Source organism: Pipistrellus kuhlii, unplaced genomic scaffold (genome assembly GCF_014108245.1).
Source record: "Pipistrellus kuhlii isolate mPipKuh1 unplaced genomic scaffold, mPipKuh1.p scaffold_m20_p_70, whole genome shotgun sequence".
Taxonomy (NCBI): Eukaryota; Metazoa; Chordata; class Mammalia; order Chiroptera; family Vespertilionidae; genus Pipistrellus; species Pipistrellus kuhlii.
Window position 1 is genome coordinate 1,141,289 of NW_023425574.1, and position 18,537 is coordinate 1,159,825.

Genomic DNA, 18,537 nt, shown 5'->3' on the forward strand with positions numbered 1-18,537 from the left:
GCCCTGCAGCCCCGCCCCGGCCCGCCCCGCCCTCCCCGGAAGGCCGCATGGGGAACTAGATGCGCCTGAGGGCTCCGGGGCTGCGGGGCGGCCCGCACCGCGCGGAGGGTGCTGCCAGGCGCGGGCGCAGCGCCGGCGAGGGGCCTGCGGTGGGCGCTGCGCCCCGCTCCCTCCCGCCTCCTGCACGTCCGCGTGGGACTGCCCGGGTGCTCAGGCTGCCGGACTTTGGGATGTGCTCCATCCCACCCCGCCGGCTCCCAGGGGCTCGGTGTCCAGCGAAGGGATGGTCTCCAGGCTCTGAGCGGCTTAACCCACCGCCCAAGCCGCGCCCCGCGGAGCCCCCCAAGGCCGGGCGCACAGCAGGGCGGCTCTTGGACCCCGCGGAGCTTCCCACCTGGGGGGCAGGGGCCGTTGGTTTCCACCCTGCGCGGCCGCTCCCCCCGCCCCCTCCCGGCACGAGAGCCCGTCTCCGTTACCAGCTGAGCCCGCTCCCACAGCTCAGGTGGAGGCTGGGGAGCTGCCCCCATCCTTCCGATGTTGCTGGGCCCCCACCTTTGTAACTGGAGCTGTGAACCAGTCCCTACAGCAGGTGCTTTTTTTTTTTTTTTAAGCATATTTTTAAAATATATGTTTATTGAGCCGGGACCGGTTTGGCTCAGTGGATAGAGCGTCGACTTGCGGACTGAAGGGTCCCGGGTTCGATTCCAGTCAAGGGTATGTACCTTGGTTGCGGGCACATCCCCGGTAGGGGGTGTGCAAGAGGCAGCTGGTCGATGTTTCTCTCTCATCGACGTTTCTAACTCTCTGTCCCTCTCAATTCCTCTCAATTCCTCTCTGTGTAAAATCAATAAAATGTATTTAAAATTTTAAATATATATATTGAATATGTTTATTGATTTCAGAGAGACATAGAAACATCAATGATGAGTCCTGAATCAGATGCTTCTCACACGCCCCCTACTGGGGATGGAGCCTGCAACCCCGGCCATGTGCCCTGACTGGAAGTGAACCACGACCTCCTGGTTCATAGGTCAACACTCAACCCCTGAGCCACGCCTGGGGCCGAGCTCTCGGCTCTGCCCACTTTCCCATCCTGCCTCTGCCCCTGCAGCCCAGTGGAGCTGCCTCTGCTTCCTGCCCCCCCCTCCCGCCCCGTGCCTTGGGAATGGGTCCCACCTCCCTGGGCCACCGGTGCCAGGTCTACGGAGGGCTTTCTCCTGGTTCCCTTCCCTCCTCTCAGGTCCCCCTGCCCTCAAGGGGGTCCAGAATCCCCCTTCCTCCCTGCCTGGCCCAGAGGGAGGAACTCCCGCAGCCACATCCTCCTCTCGCGTCCAGTCTGCCTTCTGCAAGGCGCCCAGGCCTCCGCTCCAATCTGTCGCCAGCGTGCAGGCACTGCCACAGCCCTTCCCTGCCACTGGGCTCCTTCCTGCTTCCTGCTCCTCCCCTGGAGTCCCAGGGCCTCTCACTGTGCCCACGGCCAGGCCAGGGGAACCTTGGGCCTTCTGATACCCCCCCCTCGGCCAGGCAGCTGCCCCAGGGCCAGCAGGACCGACCGGGCAAAGGGGAGCGGGCACTGGGAACCGCCCAAGGAAGCAGCACGGCCAGGCGTGCGGGCAGGCCCAGCGGCCAGCATCAGTGGGAATCTTTAATGTGTACGGTGGGGAGCTGGGCCGGCGGGCAGGGCCCGGTGGGGCAGCCGGCACGTCACCAGATGAACATGGGCTTGCCATCGTCGTGCGCCAGCTGGCTGAGGCAGGAGAGCAGCAGCAGCGCGTCGGTGAGCATGCTGGGGTGCACCGTCTCCACCAGCACGCGCTGCAGGAAGTCCACGGTGTAGGAGCCGCCCTCGGACACGGCCAGCTCCGGCCGCTCCCGCAGGATGCCGTAGGCATTCACCAGCTGCTCCGTCAGCGCCGGGTGCACCCGCCCGTTGTAGCCCAGGCTCTGCAGCCGGTTCATGATGCTCACGTAGCGCTGGGTGAGCGTCTGGCACAGCTCCTCGTCCAGCTTGTGGTCATTGGGGTTCAGGGAGGCCTGGGAAGAGGGAGGGGACACCGTCAGGGGAGGGGCAAAGGTTCCCTAAGCCCCATCCCCGGATCCATCACCCGGGGACTCAGGATGGAGCTGGGGCCAAGAGGAACTGAGGACCGAGAGCCAGAGCGTGGCTGGGAGCTGGGGTTGGAGGGACAGTGAGGGAGCGTTGCCTGACCCACCAGACGCCACTTGGGGGCTCTGCAAGGCTTCCTCCTGGCTCCCCACCCTTCCTCTCTCCAGCCTCCGCCTCCTCTGAACCCTGCACAGGTCCTGCTGGTGTCACTCCCACCTCTCAGGCTGACATGGCCGCCCAGGGCCTGGAGCCAGCCATGCTGCCCCAGCATGGGTCCTGCTGTCCCCCAGGTGTCTGCTCCTGGTGCCCGGGCCTGGGGGCTGGCAGCGGCTGGGGGCCGTCTCCACCTACAAGGCCTTCCTCACCCTTGCCAGGTGGTGGCCCCGTCCTCCATAGCATCTCACCACGAATTTGTCCCTCCTCCCCCGTCCCCTGCTGTGGCCTCCAGGACACATGACGGGGCAGTCACATGACCCCCGGCTCAGAGGGCCCTGCACACAGCCGAATGCCCAGCGGTAGCCTGGTATCTTCCTTGGCACCAGGCCCTGCACAGGGTGCACCTGTCACAGGTGCTGGGGGGGAGGGGCCAGGCCCGCAGAACTAAGGGTCGGAAGTGGGCGTCCGATAGGGTGTGTCCCTGCCTGAGCTGTTCTGTGGCTCCCACGGCTCCTGCTCTGGGGCCAGGGCCAACCTGTGAGGCTGTGGCCTGGCCCTGCATGCCCCCTTCCAGCCACTTCCTAGATGCTGGCTCCTTACCTGACGGGAAGGCCCAGACAAGAGGCTTAGGCACCGCCTCCTCCAGGAAGGCCTCTCTGTCCTCCCTCCTGTCCCCCCCACCCCCCGCCAGGTGGTCATGTGAGCAGAGCACTGGGCTTAGGGCTGGGCTCAGCTGAAGTGACCCCTGACCTCTGGCAGGTGACACCAGAGCTCTGGGCTCGGCTCGTCACTTCCTGTCTCTGATTCCAGCCTGCTCTCCAGGCCCCTGGGAAGGACTTCCGGAGCTCAGGCCACAGTGGGGGGTGAGCAGGGGAGCTGTCACCCAGGGCGGCAGGGAGCACCGTGGGTGCACAGCTGTGGGCCGGGCCCTGGCTGAGCTGCTGCTGCGCAGGGTCTGGGGCACGGATCTCAGGACGGGAGCAGGAGGTCAGTGGGGACCAGGCTGAGCCCACCCTTCAGGGAGCTGGGCCCTGGAGAGCAGTGTGGGCTGAGAGACAAGGCCAGGGCTGCCCTAGGAAGTAGCTCTTTAAGAGTGGAGGGGAGGGGACAAGCACCCTGGGCTGGGGAGCTGTGGGCATCCCCCCCCCCCCGTGCTGAGAGCAGAGCAGGGGGAAGGGCCCTGTCCTGAGGATTGGAGCCTCCTGGTGGGCTGTGTGTGTGTGTGTGTGTGTGTGTATTTTGCTAACCCTCACCTGAGGATATTTTTTCCATTGATGGTTAGGGAGAGTGGAAGAAAGAGGGAGAGACCGTGAGAAACATCAATGTGAGAGAAACACTTCGATTGGTTGCCTCTTGCACACGCCTGGACCAGGGCCCAGGCCAGGGAGGAGCTGCAACCTTTGACCGGAATCAAACCCGGGACCCTTTGGTCTGCAGGCCAATGCTCTATCCACTGAGGCAACCGGCCAGGGCGGCTCTGTGGTTTTAAATGTCAAGCTGACCACCGTACGGGATGGACGGGGTCTGGACATAGAGGGGAGGGCTGGGCTCGTCCACCCTGCAGGCACTCTCCGAAGCGGCAGCGGGTGGCAGACACAGGGCTTCCCCGCCAGCTGCTGAGCGATAGAACCGCTCCCTCGGCCCTAGACCCTGCCTCATCGTCCACTCCGGCTGGTGCTCCGCAGTAGCAGTGGTCCCAGGTTTTTACTGCCCCCCTCCATCCACCAGTCCTAAATGCTTCATTTAAAAGCAAAAGAAATGCAAAATAAAATGAAGTACTCAATCCAAGAAACAAATAGCCCAGCCTGTGGGTCTCAGTGGCTGAGCGTAGACCCATGAACCAGGGGGTCAGGGTTTGGTTTGAATCCTGTCAGGGCACATGCCCAGGGGGTTGAGGGCTCGATCCCAGTGCGGGGCGAACGGGAGGCAGCCGATCCTCCTGTACCCCTGTTTCTCCCTGCCCCTATTCCCTAACGGCTGTTTCTCTGGCTTCTGGGACAAGGCGTGGACCAACATTAACCTCAAAAACTTTTCTTGAATCCCCCCCGAGGACTGGGCTTTCTTACATTAAGAGTGGGGCCAGGTGTCAGCTATTTTCAAACTTGGTTTTCTCATCTGTCAAATGGACATGAGAATACAGGGGGCCCGCCTAGAAGGGTTGTTTTGAGAATCAAATGAAATATACTCTGTTACGTGTTTAGCACAAAGCCTGATTCTCACTGTGGATGTTTCTCTCTCCCCCTCTCCTTTCCTCTGTGAAATAAAAATATATTTTAAAAGAGACAAAACAAACACCGGGATTGGTTTATGATCAGAATATCTTATCTCGAGTCTCAAAATGTTAAGACAGTGGTCGGCAAACTCATTAGTCAGCAGAGCCAAATATCAACAGGACAACGACTGGAATTTCTTCGGAGAGCCACATTTTTAAAACTTAAACTTCTTCTAACGCCACTTCTTCAAAACAGACTCGCCCAGGCCGTGGTGTTTTGTGGAAGAGCCGCACTCAGGGGGCCAAAGGGCCGCCCGTGGCCTGTGAGCTGCGGTTTGCCGACCACGGTGTTAAGAGAAAAGGGAGGGAGGGGAAATCATGTGATCATCTCATCAGAGACAGAAAAACATTCTAAAAAATCCAATGTTTGTTCACAATTAAGAAAGAAAAATAAAATAAATAAAAAGCTCTTAACAAAGGAGGAAGAGGGGGAATTTCTCAACCTGATACTGAATCTGGCTCATCTGGTTTCTGTTCTAGAGCCTTCTAGTGCCCTCTGTCCTCAAGGGGCTGGACACTGAAAGCCACCTTTTCCCGACACCCCCGTGACCTGGGTTTCTGCAGAGGGTGTCTGTCCACGAGAAAGGCCCCTGTGGAGCTGGCATTTCTCCTGGTTGCAGAGCAGAGAACGCCCCGTGGTGTCTGCTTCCTGGAGCTTCTGGCCATGCAGATGTCATGACCCTTCCTGCTCACACCAGCTCGGAGGGTTCTGTCCTCTGCAACCAGGAACTGGCTGACCTGGCCAAAAGCCTGGCGCAGCCCTGCTGGCCTGGCTCAGGGGTTGGGCATCGACCTAGGAACCAGGAAGTCAGGGTTTGATTCCTGGTCAGGGCACATTCCCAGTAGAGGGCGTGCAGGAGGCAGCCCATCCATAGTTCTCTCATCATGGCTGTTTCTCTCTCCTTCCCTCTCTGAATTCAATGATTAAAAAAAAAAAAAAAAAAAAAGATATTTTTAAAACCTGGAACACACTTCCTACTTAACAGGAAGTGCCCCTCGCGGAGTCAGAAACAGGATGTTGCCACATCGGCGGCTTCCCGTAATTACTGCACAAAATGACTGCGTGGGAAACTGAGCTGATGAGAAGGGAGCTCTGAAAACTAGGAGGAGGCTTGGACTGGCTAACTAAATCGTCGCACAAAAGTCACAAACATTCCGGGAGCCACGGAGGGGGCTTGGGGAGCATCGCGGGGGGGCGGGCACCGTGTGACAACGAAAGACTGAGGGCACCTTAACAGCCGGAATAGGCAAGCGTGCCGCTGGGCGAGGATGGGCCCACTGGAGCCAAAGCCGCTCCTGCCCGTCACCCCCAGGAGGACGGTGCACAGACACGGGGCCTAGAGGAGGCGCGGGGGGCACCGGGGGCTGTTTCCCAGGGAAGGCCACCTGCACACCCCCTTCCAGTCTGGAGTGGGGGCGCTAGGAGCCACTGCACGGGCCGAGGGGGAACCACGCTCAGCCGCTCCCCTGCCCTGTTCTCCAGGGAGTCGGTGCAGCTGGGGACCACGGCCTCCTGCTGGTAGATGGTCCGGGCACTGCTGGCTTCGTGCTCCGTCCTTGGGGGTCTCTGTGCTCACCTGGCTGGAGTGCAGGGCCCCCAGCAGCCCCTCAGGGGCCAGCATGCTCCCCATGCCTGCCCTGTGCCGGCAGGCCCTCTGGCTGGGAGTGGGAGGGAGACGGGCACACACCTGGATGATCTTCTCGGGGATGTTGGAGACGGTGAAGCCATAGAGGCGCACGCGCTCCGGGAAAATGCTGGACAGGATCCTGCGGTCCAGCTGGAACGCGATCTCGCCCACCAACCTCTCCAAGGCCAGCTGCTTCGGCTCTGGGAACGGCAAGGGGTGGAGGGGGTGGGCAGTGGCGTGGTCTATAGCCCAGGCAGGCACCTGGAGGGGTCTCCGAGGGTGGCCAGGAGCCCCCAGACCGGAGTCCACCCGGGGACAGCACCGACCTCGGGGGGTCTCAGGGAACTTGCTGATCTTGCGGTGGGCCAGCTTCCGCTCCAGTTCCAGGTTGCTCTTCCGAGACGTTTCGGAGCAGCGTGGGCCGTTGACGGAAGCCGGGGAGGAGGTGGTGCGGGGTGGGGTGTGGGAGGTGGGTGCGGGCCGGGTGTTGGAGTGGTTCACTTGGGTGGCGGAGTGGGTGGCGCCCTGGGCCATGTGGACGGTGTTTGAGGGGCTGTGAGCGGTGGCAGCGGGGGGAGCAGGATCAGGGGTGTGGGGGAGGATGGGGCAGAGAGCTGGGGAGGTGGGGACGAGGCCAGCCGCTGCTTGTCCCCGAGGGGCACCCGCCTGAGTCTGGATCTCTGAGGTGCCGAAGGAGAAGGTGGTCGCGGAGCCCGGCGTGCCCACAGCGCCGACGGGGGTGGAGGTCATGATGGGCCCACCCACGAACGTCACGCTGAAGGACTCGGGGTCCTGGCTCGGCTGGGGGTGCTCGGTGGAGAGTGGGACTGGTTGACAAGGTGGGGCAGAAAGGAGGGGAGGAGGGTAAGGGCGAGGTGGGACCAGGGACCGGCCTGGCAGGGACACCCCCGCCCCCCGCACCCACCACTTACTTTTGCCGGTGGCAGCAGGCCCCGTGGTGCCAGGGGAGGGATGGGGTCCAGAGGTGGATCCTTGGAGGGGCTCTGCCAGCCGCACCCGGGGGGCCTCATTGGTCATGGGGTTGGCCAGAAGGCTCTGAGAAACACCTGGAGGGGCGGTGGTGGAGGTGAACTGGGGGCCCACCAGGGGGCTGCTTGACGCCAGGGAGCCGGTCGTCGGCAGGTCCAGGGAGCCGGTCGGCGTGCCCCCCAGGGGCACCATCATGGAGCCGCCGTGTGGTGTCAGGGAGCCGGTGGGCAGGCCCAGGGAGCTGGTCGGCGTGCCCCCCGGGGGCACCATCATGGAGCCGCTGTGTGGCGACAGGGAGCCGGTGGAGGGCAGGCCCAGAGCGCTGGCTATGAGGCTCGGCACGGACACTGCCAAGGGGCTGGTGAGGTGGTTGCCCAGGGGGCTGCCCAGGAGGTTGGTGAGCGCACTGCTCTGCGTCATGGGCCCGAGGGAGGGCAGCAGCATGCTGACGGCGGTGGGGCTGAGCTGCGGGCTGTTCAGTATGTCAGCCGTGGACGGCAGCCCACTCACCCCCACTTCTTCCGCGGCAGGGTCGTTGGCCGCGGCTGGCGCCTGGGGCAGGAAGGCACCTGGGAGACACAGAGAAGCACTGAGACCCCAGGTGGGGCCCCGGGAGAGGGCTTTCTCCCGACGGTGGTGGGGCCTGGACCAAGGTGCCCATCTACCTCGGAGGAGCTGACCACCCCTCTGAGCCTCCCCTCTTTGCGGGACCCCAGGCCAGGGGCCGGCCCCTCTGAAGGAGCCTTGCTCCTCCCAGGCTCCTTTCTCTAAACACCTGCTCCCCAGCCACAGGGACCTTCCACAGCTGCCCACCCCTCACCTGTGGGCCCCTCACAAAGCTGCTGACCCCTGGACAAGGAGAGAGGAGATTCAGAGGGACCCCTTCATTCCCTGGTGGGGAGGGTCGGGGCCCGGCCTCCTGACCTCCGTCCTTGCAGGGGCAGCCTCACCTCCCCGGGTGGGGAGACCCGCAGGGAGGCCAGAGCTAGAACAGGTGTGAAGCTTCGTGTGGTTTGTGCCCTTGACTGGGAATTGAACCCACAACCTTCAGTCCCTGGGCAGATGCTCCAATCACTGAGCACCCGCCAAGGGCTGTAATTTGTAATTGATTTAGATTTGTGAGTTGCAATCTCCTGGGTTTTAGGACAGTTTCAGAAACCTAAAGAGAATTTTAGGTTCGCTGCATTTATTTTATGTGTAAGAATTACTTAGTGTCCAAGGAGGATTGCTTGTTACCTCGGACAATTTAGGTTAAAAAGGGAGGCCAGTGCTTTAGATTTGCAAATGTCGTTTACGGTATTTTCAACAGTTTAACGGAAGGGACTCACTGTCCTCAGTGCCCCTAGCAGGGCAGCTCAGTCCTTCCCCCGAGACCAGTCTGAGTGGCCCCTGGGGTCTCCCACCCTCGGCGCAGGTCGGGGCGCCTCTGCACTGTCCTGACCTCCATCGCACCACGTCCACCGGCCTCCACTGGGCTGCAGCCGCCTCCCCCGCGGTCCCTCCCGGGTCTGCCCGGAAACCCGGTCCATGCAGGGACAGAGGGGCAACAGGTGACCGGAGGGGCGCGCCCTGACCTGGCAGAGACCCCGGGGCGGGGCTAGAGGCGGGGGCGGGGCCCGACATGAGCTAAATCTGATAGGCTGGTTGTTTCTGGGGCGGGGCCACGGCGAGGGCGGGGCCTGAAGTGAGGGCGGAGCTACAGCACCAGGTGGGCCCGGTGGGCGGGGCTCCGTGGGGCGGGGCGGAGCCCGAGGCTGGGCGGGATGACGCCTGCGGACCGAATGGGGAGGCGGGACGCCCTGGAAGTAGATGGTGAGCAAAGGCGGCTCCAGCCACGTTCTGGGGTCCTGAGGCAGCGGAAGGGGTCGAGGGAGAGGGGGACAGGGGCGGTCTGAGGGGAGAAGGTCCTGAGGAGAGATGAGGGGTCCTGAGGGGAGACGGGAGGGGGGGATCCTGATGGGAGACAGAGGGTCCTGAGGGGAGACGGGGGTCCTGAGGGGAGACGGGGGCTCCTGAGGGGAGACGGGGTCCTGAGGGGAGATGAGGGGTCCTGAGGGGAGACGGGGTCCTGAGGGGAGACGGGGTCCTGAGGGGAGATGAGGGGTCCTGAGGGGAGATGAGGGGTTCTGAGGGGAGACAGGGCTCATGAGGGGAGACGGGGTCCTGAGGGGAGACGGGGGTCCTGAGGGGAGACGGGGTCCTGAGGGGAGACGGGGTCCTGAGGGGAGACGGGGGGGTCCTGAGGGGAGATGGGGGGGTCCTGAGGGGAGACGGGGTCCTGAGGGGAGACAGGGGGTCCTGAGGGGAGACGGGGTCCTGAGGGGAGACGGGGTCCTGAGGGGAGACGGGGGTCCTGAAGGGAGACGGGGTCCTGAGGGGAGACGGGGTCCTGAGGGGAGACGGGGTCCTGAGGGGAGACGGGGTCCTGAGGGGAGACGGGGTCCTGAGGGGAGACAGGGTCCTGAGGGGAGACGGGGGGGTCCTGAGGGAGACGGGGTCCTGAGGGGAGACGGGGTCCTGAGGGGAGACGGGGGGTCCTGAGGGGAGACGGGGTCCTGAGGGGAGACGGGGTCCTGAGGGGAGACGGGGTCCTGAGGGGAGACGGGGGGTCCTGAGGGGAGACGGGGTCCTGAGGGGAGACGGGGTCCTGAGGGGAGATGAGGGGTTCTGAGGGGAGACAGGGCTCATGAGGGGAGACGGGGTCCTGAGGGGAGACGGGGGGTCCTGAGGGGAGACGGGGGGTCCTGAGGGGAGACGGGGTCCTGAGGGGAGATGAGGGGTCCTGAGGGGAGACGGGGTCCTGAGGGGAGATGGGGGGTCCTGAGGGGAGACGGGGTCCTGAGGGGAGACGGGGTCCTGAGGGGAGACATGGTCCTGAGGGGAGACGGGGTCCTGAGGGGAGACGGGGGCTCCTGAGGGGAGACGGGGGCTCCTGAGGGGAGACGGGGTCCTGAGGGGAGACGGGGGGTCCTGAGGGGAGACGGGGTCCTGAGGGGAGACGTGGTCCTGAGGGGAGACGGGGTCCTGAGGGGAGACGGGGTCCTGAGAGGAGACGAGGTCCGGAGGGGAGACAGGGTCCTGAGGGGAGACGTGGTCCTGAGGGGAGACGGGGTCCTGAGGGGAGACGGGGTCCTGAGGGGAGACGGGGTCCTGAGGGAGACGGGGTCCTGAGGGGAGACGGGGTCCTGAGGGGAGACGGGGGGTCCTGAGGGGAGACGGGTCCTGAGGGGAGACGGGGTCCTGAGGGGAGATGAGGGGTTCTGAGGGGAGACAGGGCTCATGAGGGGAGACGGGGTCCTGAGGGGAGACGGGGGGTCCTGAGGGGAGACGGGGGGTCCTGAGGGAGACGGGGTCCTGAGGGGAGATGAGGTGTCCTGAGGGGAGACGGGGTCCTGAGGGGAGATGGGGGGTCCTGAGGGGAGACGGGGTCCTGAGGGGAGACGGGGTCCTGAGGGGAGACATGGTCCTGAGGGGAGACGGGGTCCTGAGGGGAGACGGGGGCTCCTGAGGGAAGACGGGCTCCTGAGGGGAGACGGGGTCCTGAGGGGAGACGGGGGGTCCTGAGGGGAGACGGGGTCCTGAGGGGAGACGGGGTCCTGAGAGGAGACGTGGTCCTGAGGGGAGACGGGGTCCTGAGGGGAGACGTGGTCCTGAGGGGAGACGGGGTCCTGAGGGGAGACGTGGTCCTGAGGGGAGACGGGGTCCTGAGGGGAGACGGGGTCCTGAGGGGAGACGGGGGCTCCTGAGGGGAGACGGGGTCCTGAGGGAGACGGGGTCCTGAGGGGAGATGAGGGGTCCTGAGGGGAGATGAGGGGTTCTGAGGGGAGACGGGGGTCCTGAGGGGAGACGGGAGGTCCTGAGGGGAGACGGGGTTCTGAGGGGAGACGGGGTCCTGAGGGGAGACGGGGGGTCCTGAAGGGAGACGGGCTCCTGAGGGGAGACGGGGTCCTGAGGGGAGACGGGGTCCTGAGGGGAGACGGGGGGTCCTGAGGGGAGACGGGGTCCTGAGGGGAGACGGGGTCCTGATGGGAGATGAGGGGTTCTGAGGGGAGACAGGGCTCATGAGGGGAGACGGGGTCCTGAGGGGAGACGGGGGGTCCTGAGGGGAGGGGGGGTCCTGAGGGGAGACGGGGTCCTGAGGGGAGACGGGGTCCTGAGGGGAGACGGGGTCCTGAGGGGAGATGAGGGGTTCTGAGGGGAGACGGGGTCCTGAGGGGAGACGGGGGTCCTGAGGGGAGACGGGGTCCTGAGGGGAGACGGGGTCCTGAGGGGAGACATGGTCCTGAGGGGAGACAGGGTCCTGAGGGGAGACGGGGGCTCCTGAGGGGAGACGGGGTCCTGAGGGGAGACGGGGTCCTGAGGGGAGATGAGGGTCCTGAGGGGAGATGAGGGTCCTGAGGGGAGACGTGGTCCTGAGGGGAGACGGGGTCCTGAGGGAGACGTGGTCCTGAGGGGAGACGGGGTCTGAGGGAGAGACGGGTCCTGAGGGGAGACGTGGTCCTGAGGGGAGACGTGGTCCTGAGGGGAGACGGGGGTCCTGAGGGGAGACGTGGTCCGAGGGGAGACGGGGTCCTGAGGGGAGACGTGGTCCTGAGGGAGACGGGGGCCTGAGGGGAGACGGGGTCCTGAGGGGAGACGGGGGCTCCTGAGGGGAGACGGGGTCCTGAGGGGAGACGGGGTCCTGAGGGGAGATGAGGGGTCCTGAGGGGAGATGAGGGGTTCTGAGGGGAGACGGGGGTCCTGAGGGGAGACGGGAGGTCCTGAGGGGAGACGGGGTTCTGAGGGAGACGGGGTCCTGAGGGGAGACGGGGGGTCCTGAAGGGAGACGGGGTCCTGAGGGGAGACGGGGTCCTGAGGGGAGACGGGGTCCTGTGGGGGGAGGGGGGGTCCTGAGGGGAGACGGGGTCCTGAGGGGAGACGGGGTCCTGAGGGGAGATGAGGGGTTCTGAAGGGAGACAGGGCTCATGAGGGGAGACGGGGGTCCTGAGGGGAGACGGGGGTCCTGAGGGGAGACGGGGGGTCCTGAGGGGAGACGGGGTCCTGAGGGGAGACGGGGTCCTGAGGGGAGATGAGGGTCCTGAGGGGAGACGGGGTCCTGAGGGGGAGACGGGGTTCTGAGGGGAGACGGGGGTCCTGAGGGGAGACGGGGGGTCCTGAGGGAGACGGGGGTCCTGAGGGGAGACGGGGTCCTGAGGGGAGACGAGGGTCCTGAGGGGAGACGGGTCCTGAGGGGAGACGGGGGGTCCTGAGGGGAGACGGGGTCCTGAGGGGAGACGGGGTCCTGAGGGGAGACGGGGTCCTGAGGGGAGACGGGGTCCTGAGGGGAGACGAGGGTCCTGAGGGGAGACGTGGTCCTGAGGGGAGACGGGAGACGGGTCCTGAGGGGAGACGGGGTCCCTGAGGGGAGACGGGTCCTGAGGGGAGACGGGGTCCTGAGGGGGGACGGGGTCCTGAGGGGGGACGGGGTCCTGAGGGGAGACGTGGTCCTGAGGGGAGACGGGGTCCTGAGGGGAGACGTGGTCCTGAGGGGAGACGGGGTCCTGAGGGAGACGGGGTCCTGAGGGGAGACGGGGGCTCCTGAGGGGAGACGGGGTCCTGAGGGGAGACGGGGTCCTGAGGGGAGATGAGGGGTCCTGAGGGGAGATGAGGGGTTCTGAGGGGAGACGGGGGTCCTGAGGGGAGACGGGAGGTCCTGAGGGGAGACGGGGTTCTGAGGGGAGACGGGGTCCTGAGGGGAGACGGGGGGTCCTGAAGGGAGACGGGCTCCTGAGGGGAGACGGGGTCCTGAGGGGAGACGGGGTCCTGAGGAGACAGAGGGGCTGTGCTGGGCCCAGGGAGGAGGACGCTGAGGGGAGGGCTTGAGGCCTCATGGGTCCTGGTTGCTCCTGATCCCACGGGGCCGCCCGCCTCCACCTGCGAGTTAGTCCAGCCCCAGCCCTCATTCCCTGACCCCCGGGCGGGTCACCTCCCTGACCCCCGCAGCCCAGCCGTCCCCAGGTCCCTCGGCAGCTCCACCCGCCTTGGCTGAGCCGCCTCAGCCCGGGCCTCCCTCCACCACATGCTGCCGGAGAAGGCGGGCGCTGCCTTAGGGCCTCGGCACAGGCACCCACACCCCTTCCCCGTCCTCCTGCTCCCCCCCCCCCCCCCAGCCCCCGAGAAAGACATTTTCACGGAGAAAGGGAGTCGTGCTCTGGGGTCCTGGCTGCACCTGGCGTCCTCCCGCCCTGCCCTGCCCTGGCTCCTTCCCCCCAAACCAGCAAACTCGGGGTCTCTGCCCTCCTGAAAAGCCACTCTCGGTGCCAGAGCGATGTCTCCTGAAAACCAGCCTTCCTCTTGTCTCCCTCCCTCTTCACCACACTCCTGGCCTCTCCCACCCAGTCACTCCCACAAGGCCATTAACGCCAGCGAGGGGACCAGGGCCTTGACCGGAACCAAGCCAGGACCCTGTGGTCCGCAGGCTGATGCTCTGTCCACGGAGCCAACGGGCTGGGGCTGGCTAGCACACTCCTTGCTGGCCCTCTCCTCGGCCTTCATTTGCTGCCCCTGCCCCTAGGAACTGTGCAGGCTTCCCCGGCACCCACGTGGCTGGGCCTGCCTCTCCCTGACGCTCAGTGGCCAGGTCCCCCACCTGCCCTGACTGGGACTGGCTCCTCCGTCTGCTCTGTGTGTTCTGTCCTCCGATGCTCACCGCCGCCTCCTGCAGCTTTTGTCACCAACACAGAATCCTTCTCTCTGGCGCCCTGACCGCTCCCCTGAGCACCAGGCCCATAACTACCGCATGGACGTCATGCAAATGTCGGAAAGTCCGTGTGTCCCAAATAGAACGCATCCTCTTCCTCCCGAACTGCAGGTCCTTCTCCCAGGCCACTGGTCGGCAAACTCGTTAGTCAGCAGAGCCAGATGTCATCAGTACAACGATTGAAATTTCTTTGGAGAGCCACATTTTTTTAAACTTAAACTCTATAGGTAGGTACATTATTATTAACTTAATTAGGGTACTCCTAAGCTGGCCTTTGCTAAAAACTCAAGGGGCCAAAGAGCCGCATGTGGCTCGAGAGCCACAGTTTGCCGACCACTGTCCCAGGCTCACCCTGGGCCACAGCACAGAGAACACGCATACTGCATGTCAACATCGTTCAAAGCTATCAACTGAGCTAACCAAGTGTTAAATGATGGTCTAGCTTCCTACCTGACTAATGCACCTGTAACAATCTGGAAAGGTCAGAGTTCAACTTAGGATTTTGTCCCTGGAGTTCTGTGCCACAGTGTGGTAGCTTGGGAAGACCTGTCTCCCCCCCACCCCCCCGCCCATCTCTCACCCTTTTCTTCCTGTCTGGGCTGGGGAGGAGGGCTGGCACATGTTCTGTGAGCACCCACAAGCACTCCTCCCCCTCCCCCGTATTCCTCCTAAGTGGGGATGGGCTGGAGAGTACAGGAGGGAAAGCTGTGCACAAGAGTCCAGCGCAAGAAAGGAGGGGGGCGGGGGGCAGGAAGAGGAATTGAGGGCCAAGTTCACTAGAGCAAATCGAGAGAAAGAGCCTGACCCTGTGAGGGAGGCCGGTCACAGGAAAACAGGCAAGGGAGGCAGCGGCAAAGCCTCAGCCTAACCCTCTCCCTGCCTCTCTCTGGTCTCCCTCGATTCCTTTCCCCACAGCACCCGGGATCATCTTCCCGAAGCACAAACATGACTCCTCCCTCTTAGCCATCACCAGTGTTTGCCGCCTGCCTTTAGGAGTGGGCCGAGCTCCTGTGTGTGGTGGCACTGGCGTCCTTGGCAGCTGATGCCTGCCGACCTCTCCAGCTGCACTGTGCACCTCTTGTTGGCTCCGACATACACAAACAACTCCACACACATACACAGGTCATACACAGTAGCACACACAGCATAAACACACACCTTCATACATATCACACATAAAAACACACACACACTATCACACAACTCACAAAAGTCACACACACCATACATATAGCACACTTTCATAACACATACACTTTCCCACACTCACAACTCTCTCAAGGCACACATACCACACACTCACACACATCCTATCTAATTAAGAGGGAATATGCAAATTGACCATCACGCCATAACAAGATGGCAGGGATTCCATAACACAAGATGGCTGTGCCCACAGCAGAAGTTGAGTTCCCATAACGAGCCTTAAGGAGCAATCAGCAAGAACCTGAGGCTGTGTGGTGCTGGGCTGGGTCAGGGGATCTGAGCTGCACCCCCCAGCTGGTGGGGTTTGAGGTAACCTCAGACCACGCCCTACCCACCCCCGTCCCAGTACCAGGCTGGGGAACCTCAGGCTGAGCCCCCAACCTGGCAGAGTTTGGCCGGGAACCTCAGGCTGCACCCCCTGCCCTGGCACCAGGCCAGGTGACCTGAAGCCATGCCCCAAGCTCTGGCACCAGACTGTGGGACCTGAGGCTGTGCCTCCCATCCTGGTGCCAGGCAGGTGGACCTGAGGCTGCACCCCCTGCCATGTGGGGCTTCACAGGGAACCTTAGGCCACGCCCCTGGCCTGGGCTAAGGGACCTCAGGCTACACCCCCACCTGGTGCGGCTGGCCAGATCTGGATCTAGCCCACTGGGGGAGGGGACAGCTGGGTCTGGGTCTCACAAGATTTTGAGGTGCACATGGGTGGGTGGGGACTTGATTCTGGGTCCCGTGGTGCACCCCAGACTCTGATAGGAGGGAGGTTTTTGTATACATTTTACTAATTTTCTTTCATCTCTGACATTTCTATCATAGAGAAAGGGCAAATTGCAGTATTAAAATATTTTCTCTAATTAATTCTCCTTTAATGTGCACGAATCTCATGCACCAGGTCACTAGTTCTTATATATAATAATATACACAAGTACCACACACCCTAGTCACATACTGGCCCCACACACTGCATGCACATGCCACACAATACACATACACATCACACTACACACTACACATTTGTGGACCATACAGTTGCACACCACGTTCACATGCTTGCACACACGTGCTCACAGCTGAGACAACCGGTGATTCACATCACACATGCTCTGTTACCTCTCCCCCCATCAATACCCACCCCCACACCCTCTCTCACACACAGACCACACACTCAATATACAACACACACACACACACACACACACACACACACACACACACGGAGCCCGGGCTTTCACCACACCAAGCTGCTTTTCATTCCTGCACCTCCAAGGCCAGACCTTCCACATGTTGCTCCTCCCCCTGGAACATTCGCTGCCCCCTTCACCCCTCACTGACCGGGCTCACCTCCAGAAAGCCTTGCCTAGCCCCTAAGCTCGACCCTTCAGGAAACCAGAAGTGGCCCAGGATTTTATGAAGAATCAAACTTAAGCCAAAACCGGTTTGGCTCAATGGATAGAGCGTCGGCCTGCGGACTGAAAGGTCCCAGGTTCGACTCTGGTCAAGGGCATGTACCTTGGTTGTGGGCACATCCCCAGTAGGGGGTGTGCAAGGGGCAGCTGACCGATGATTCTCATAGATGTTCCTAACTCTCTATTCCTCTCTCTTCCGCTCTGTAAAAAAGTCAATAAAATATATATTTTTTTAAATTGAGAAAAAAGAATCAAACTTAAGCCCTAACCCAGTGGTCGGCAAACTCATTAGTCAACAGAGCCAAATATTAATAGTACAACGATTGAAATTTCTTTTGAGAGCCAAATTTTTTAAACTCAATTTCTTCTAATGCCACTTCTTCAAAATAGACTTGCCCAGGCCATGGTATTTTGAGGAAGAGCCACACTCAAGGGACCAAAGAGCCGCATGTGGCTCTCGAGCCGCAGTTTGCTGACCACAGCCCTAGCCAGTTTGGCTTAGTGGATAGAGCATCAGCCTGCGGACTGAAGGGTTTCAAGTTCCATTCTGGTCAGGAGCATGTACCTCGGTTGTGGGTACATCCCCAGTGGAGGGCGGTCAGGAGGCAGCTGATTGATGATTCTCTCTCATCTATGTTTCTAACTCTCTATCTCCCTTCCTTCCTCTCTGTAAAACATCAATAAAGCCAAAATCGGTTTGGCTCAGTGGATGGAGCGTCGGCCTGCGGACTGAAGGGTCCCAGGTTCGATTCTGGGCAGGGGCATGTACCTTGGTTGTGGACACATTCCCAGTGGAGGGTGTGCAAGAGGCAACTGATCGATGATTCTCTCTCATTGATGTTTCTAACTCCCTGTCCCTCTCTCTTCCTCTCTTGGGGCTCCTCCCGCCAGGTGGAGGGGACTGGTACCTAATTTTGCCTTTTGATTCTAAGGGTCCTGTGTCCTCCCCTGGTGGAGCCACTGCCTACCTGTGTGTTATTACCTGTGCCCTTCTCCCCGGGACTCCCATGACCCCAGCCTCCTCTCTCCTCTGTAGTGCAGCCTCACCCTTCCCTTCCTGCTCTCCTTGACTTCAGGTCTCCGATAGTTACCCTGGCGTTGAGGAGCTCCAGGTGGCGCTTCACCGACCCCACTGCTGAACCCGCTGATGCCCAGGGCACCCGCTTGCATCCTGATCGCCGACTTGAGCTCCTGGTTCTCCCGAATGAGCCGCACCAGCTTCTTCAGTTCCTCGTTTTCCCGCACCAGCCTCTCGATCTGATGCCGAAGCCCCTCGTAATTGGTGAGTAGAGACATGCCCCAGGGCAGCGGGAAGGGTGTGGCCTGCGGGATGGCACTGCACCTGGAGGCTGCCCAGGGCCCCGGGCCTTGCCCGGGCTGGAGGGGGGCGCCAGAGTTTGCAAGTTGTAAGGCTGGCCCAGTGGGTATTGTGAGGTCAGAGGCTGTCCAGACAACTTGGCTCCCATGGTGGCCCCTCTGGGAAGCTTCCTCTCTCCCAGGGAAAGCTCGTCCCTGCCCTGGAGGCCGTGGCTCCTCTGTAGAGGCGTTCCGTGTCAGAACGCTCCGTCTGGTCAGCTCACGAAGGCTGTACTACTCTCTGGGTGTTGAAGGCAGGGATTGTGGGACTCCCCAGAATTCGGCAAAGGGCCTGGTGCAGTGTAGGTAGGTAACCAGTGAATGTCTATTGAGTGAACACTCATCACCTCCCTCCTGGCCAGGGTGTCCTTTCCTTCTCACCGTGGGCACACCCAGGTGGAGCCTGTCAGCCTTCACCTGGGGACCTCCCTAGGGACCTCTGGACCCCTGGACCCTGGGCCATGCTTTCTGCCGGCCCCCGCGATCAGAGTCTTTCTCTGAGTGCCAGCCTGGGGCCTTCCTTGTCCAAGCATCTGGCTCCCTATCACTTGGAGTTTCCTTTTCTGGTGACTCCAGCTCCCCTCTTCCAAACCCCCCGCTGGGCCCCCTCCTCACCCATACCTCCGTTCTCTGGCTCCTTGGATTTTCCTGACTGTGGTCCTTCAAGAACCCGACCGCAT

General features: G+C 62.3%; 1 protein-coding gene across 1 annotated transcript; it reads right to left on the reverse strand.

Moving 5' to 3' along the window:
- Positions 1-1,154: 1,154 nt before the first annotated feature.
- On the reverse strand, positions 1,155-18,051 carry SPATC1 (spermatogenesis and centriole associated 1). Its single transcript, XM_045575893.1, has 3 exons — positions 17,593-18,051; positions 6,224-7,722; positions 1,155-2,034 (listed from the first exon to the last, which is right to left on the reverse strand). Exons 1-3 carry the CDS (start codon positions 17,795-17,797, stop codon positions 1,705-1,707), a joined length of 2,034 nt encoding a protein of 677 aa, XP_045431849.1. The 5' UTR covers positions 17,798-18,051; the 3' UTR covers positions 1,155-1,704.
- Positions 18,052-18,537: the final 486 nt, after the last annotated feature.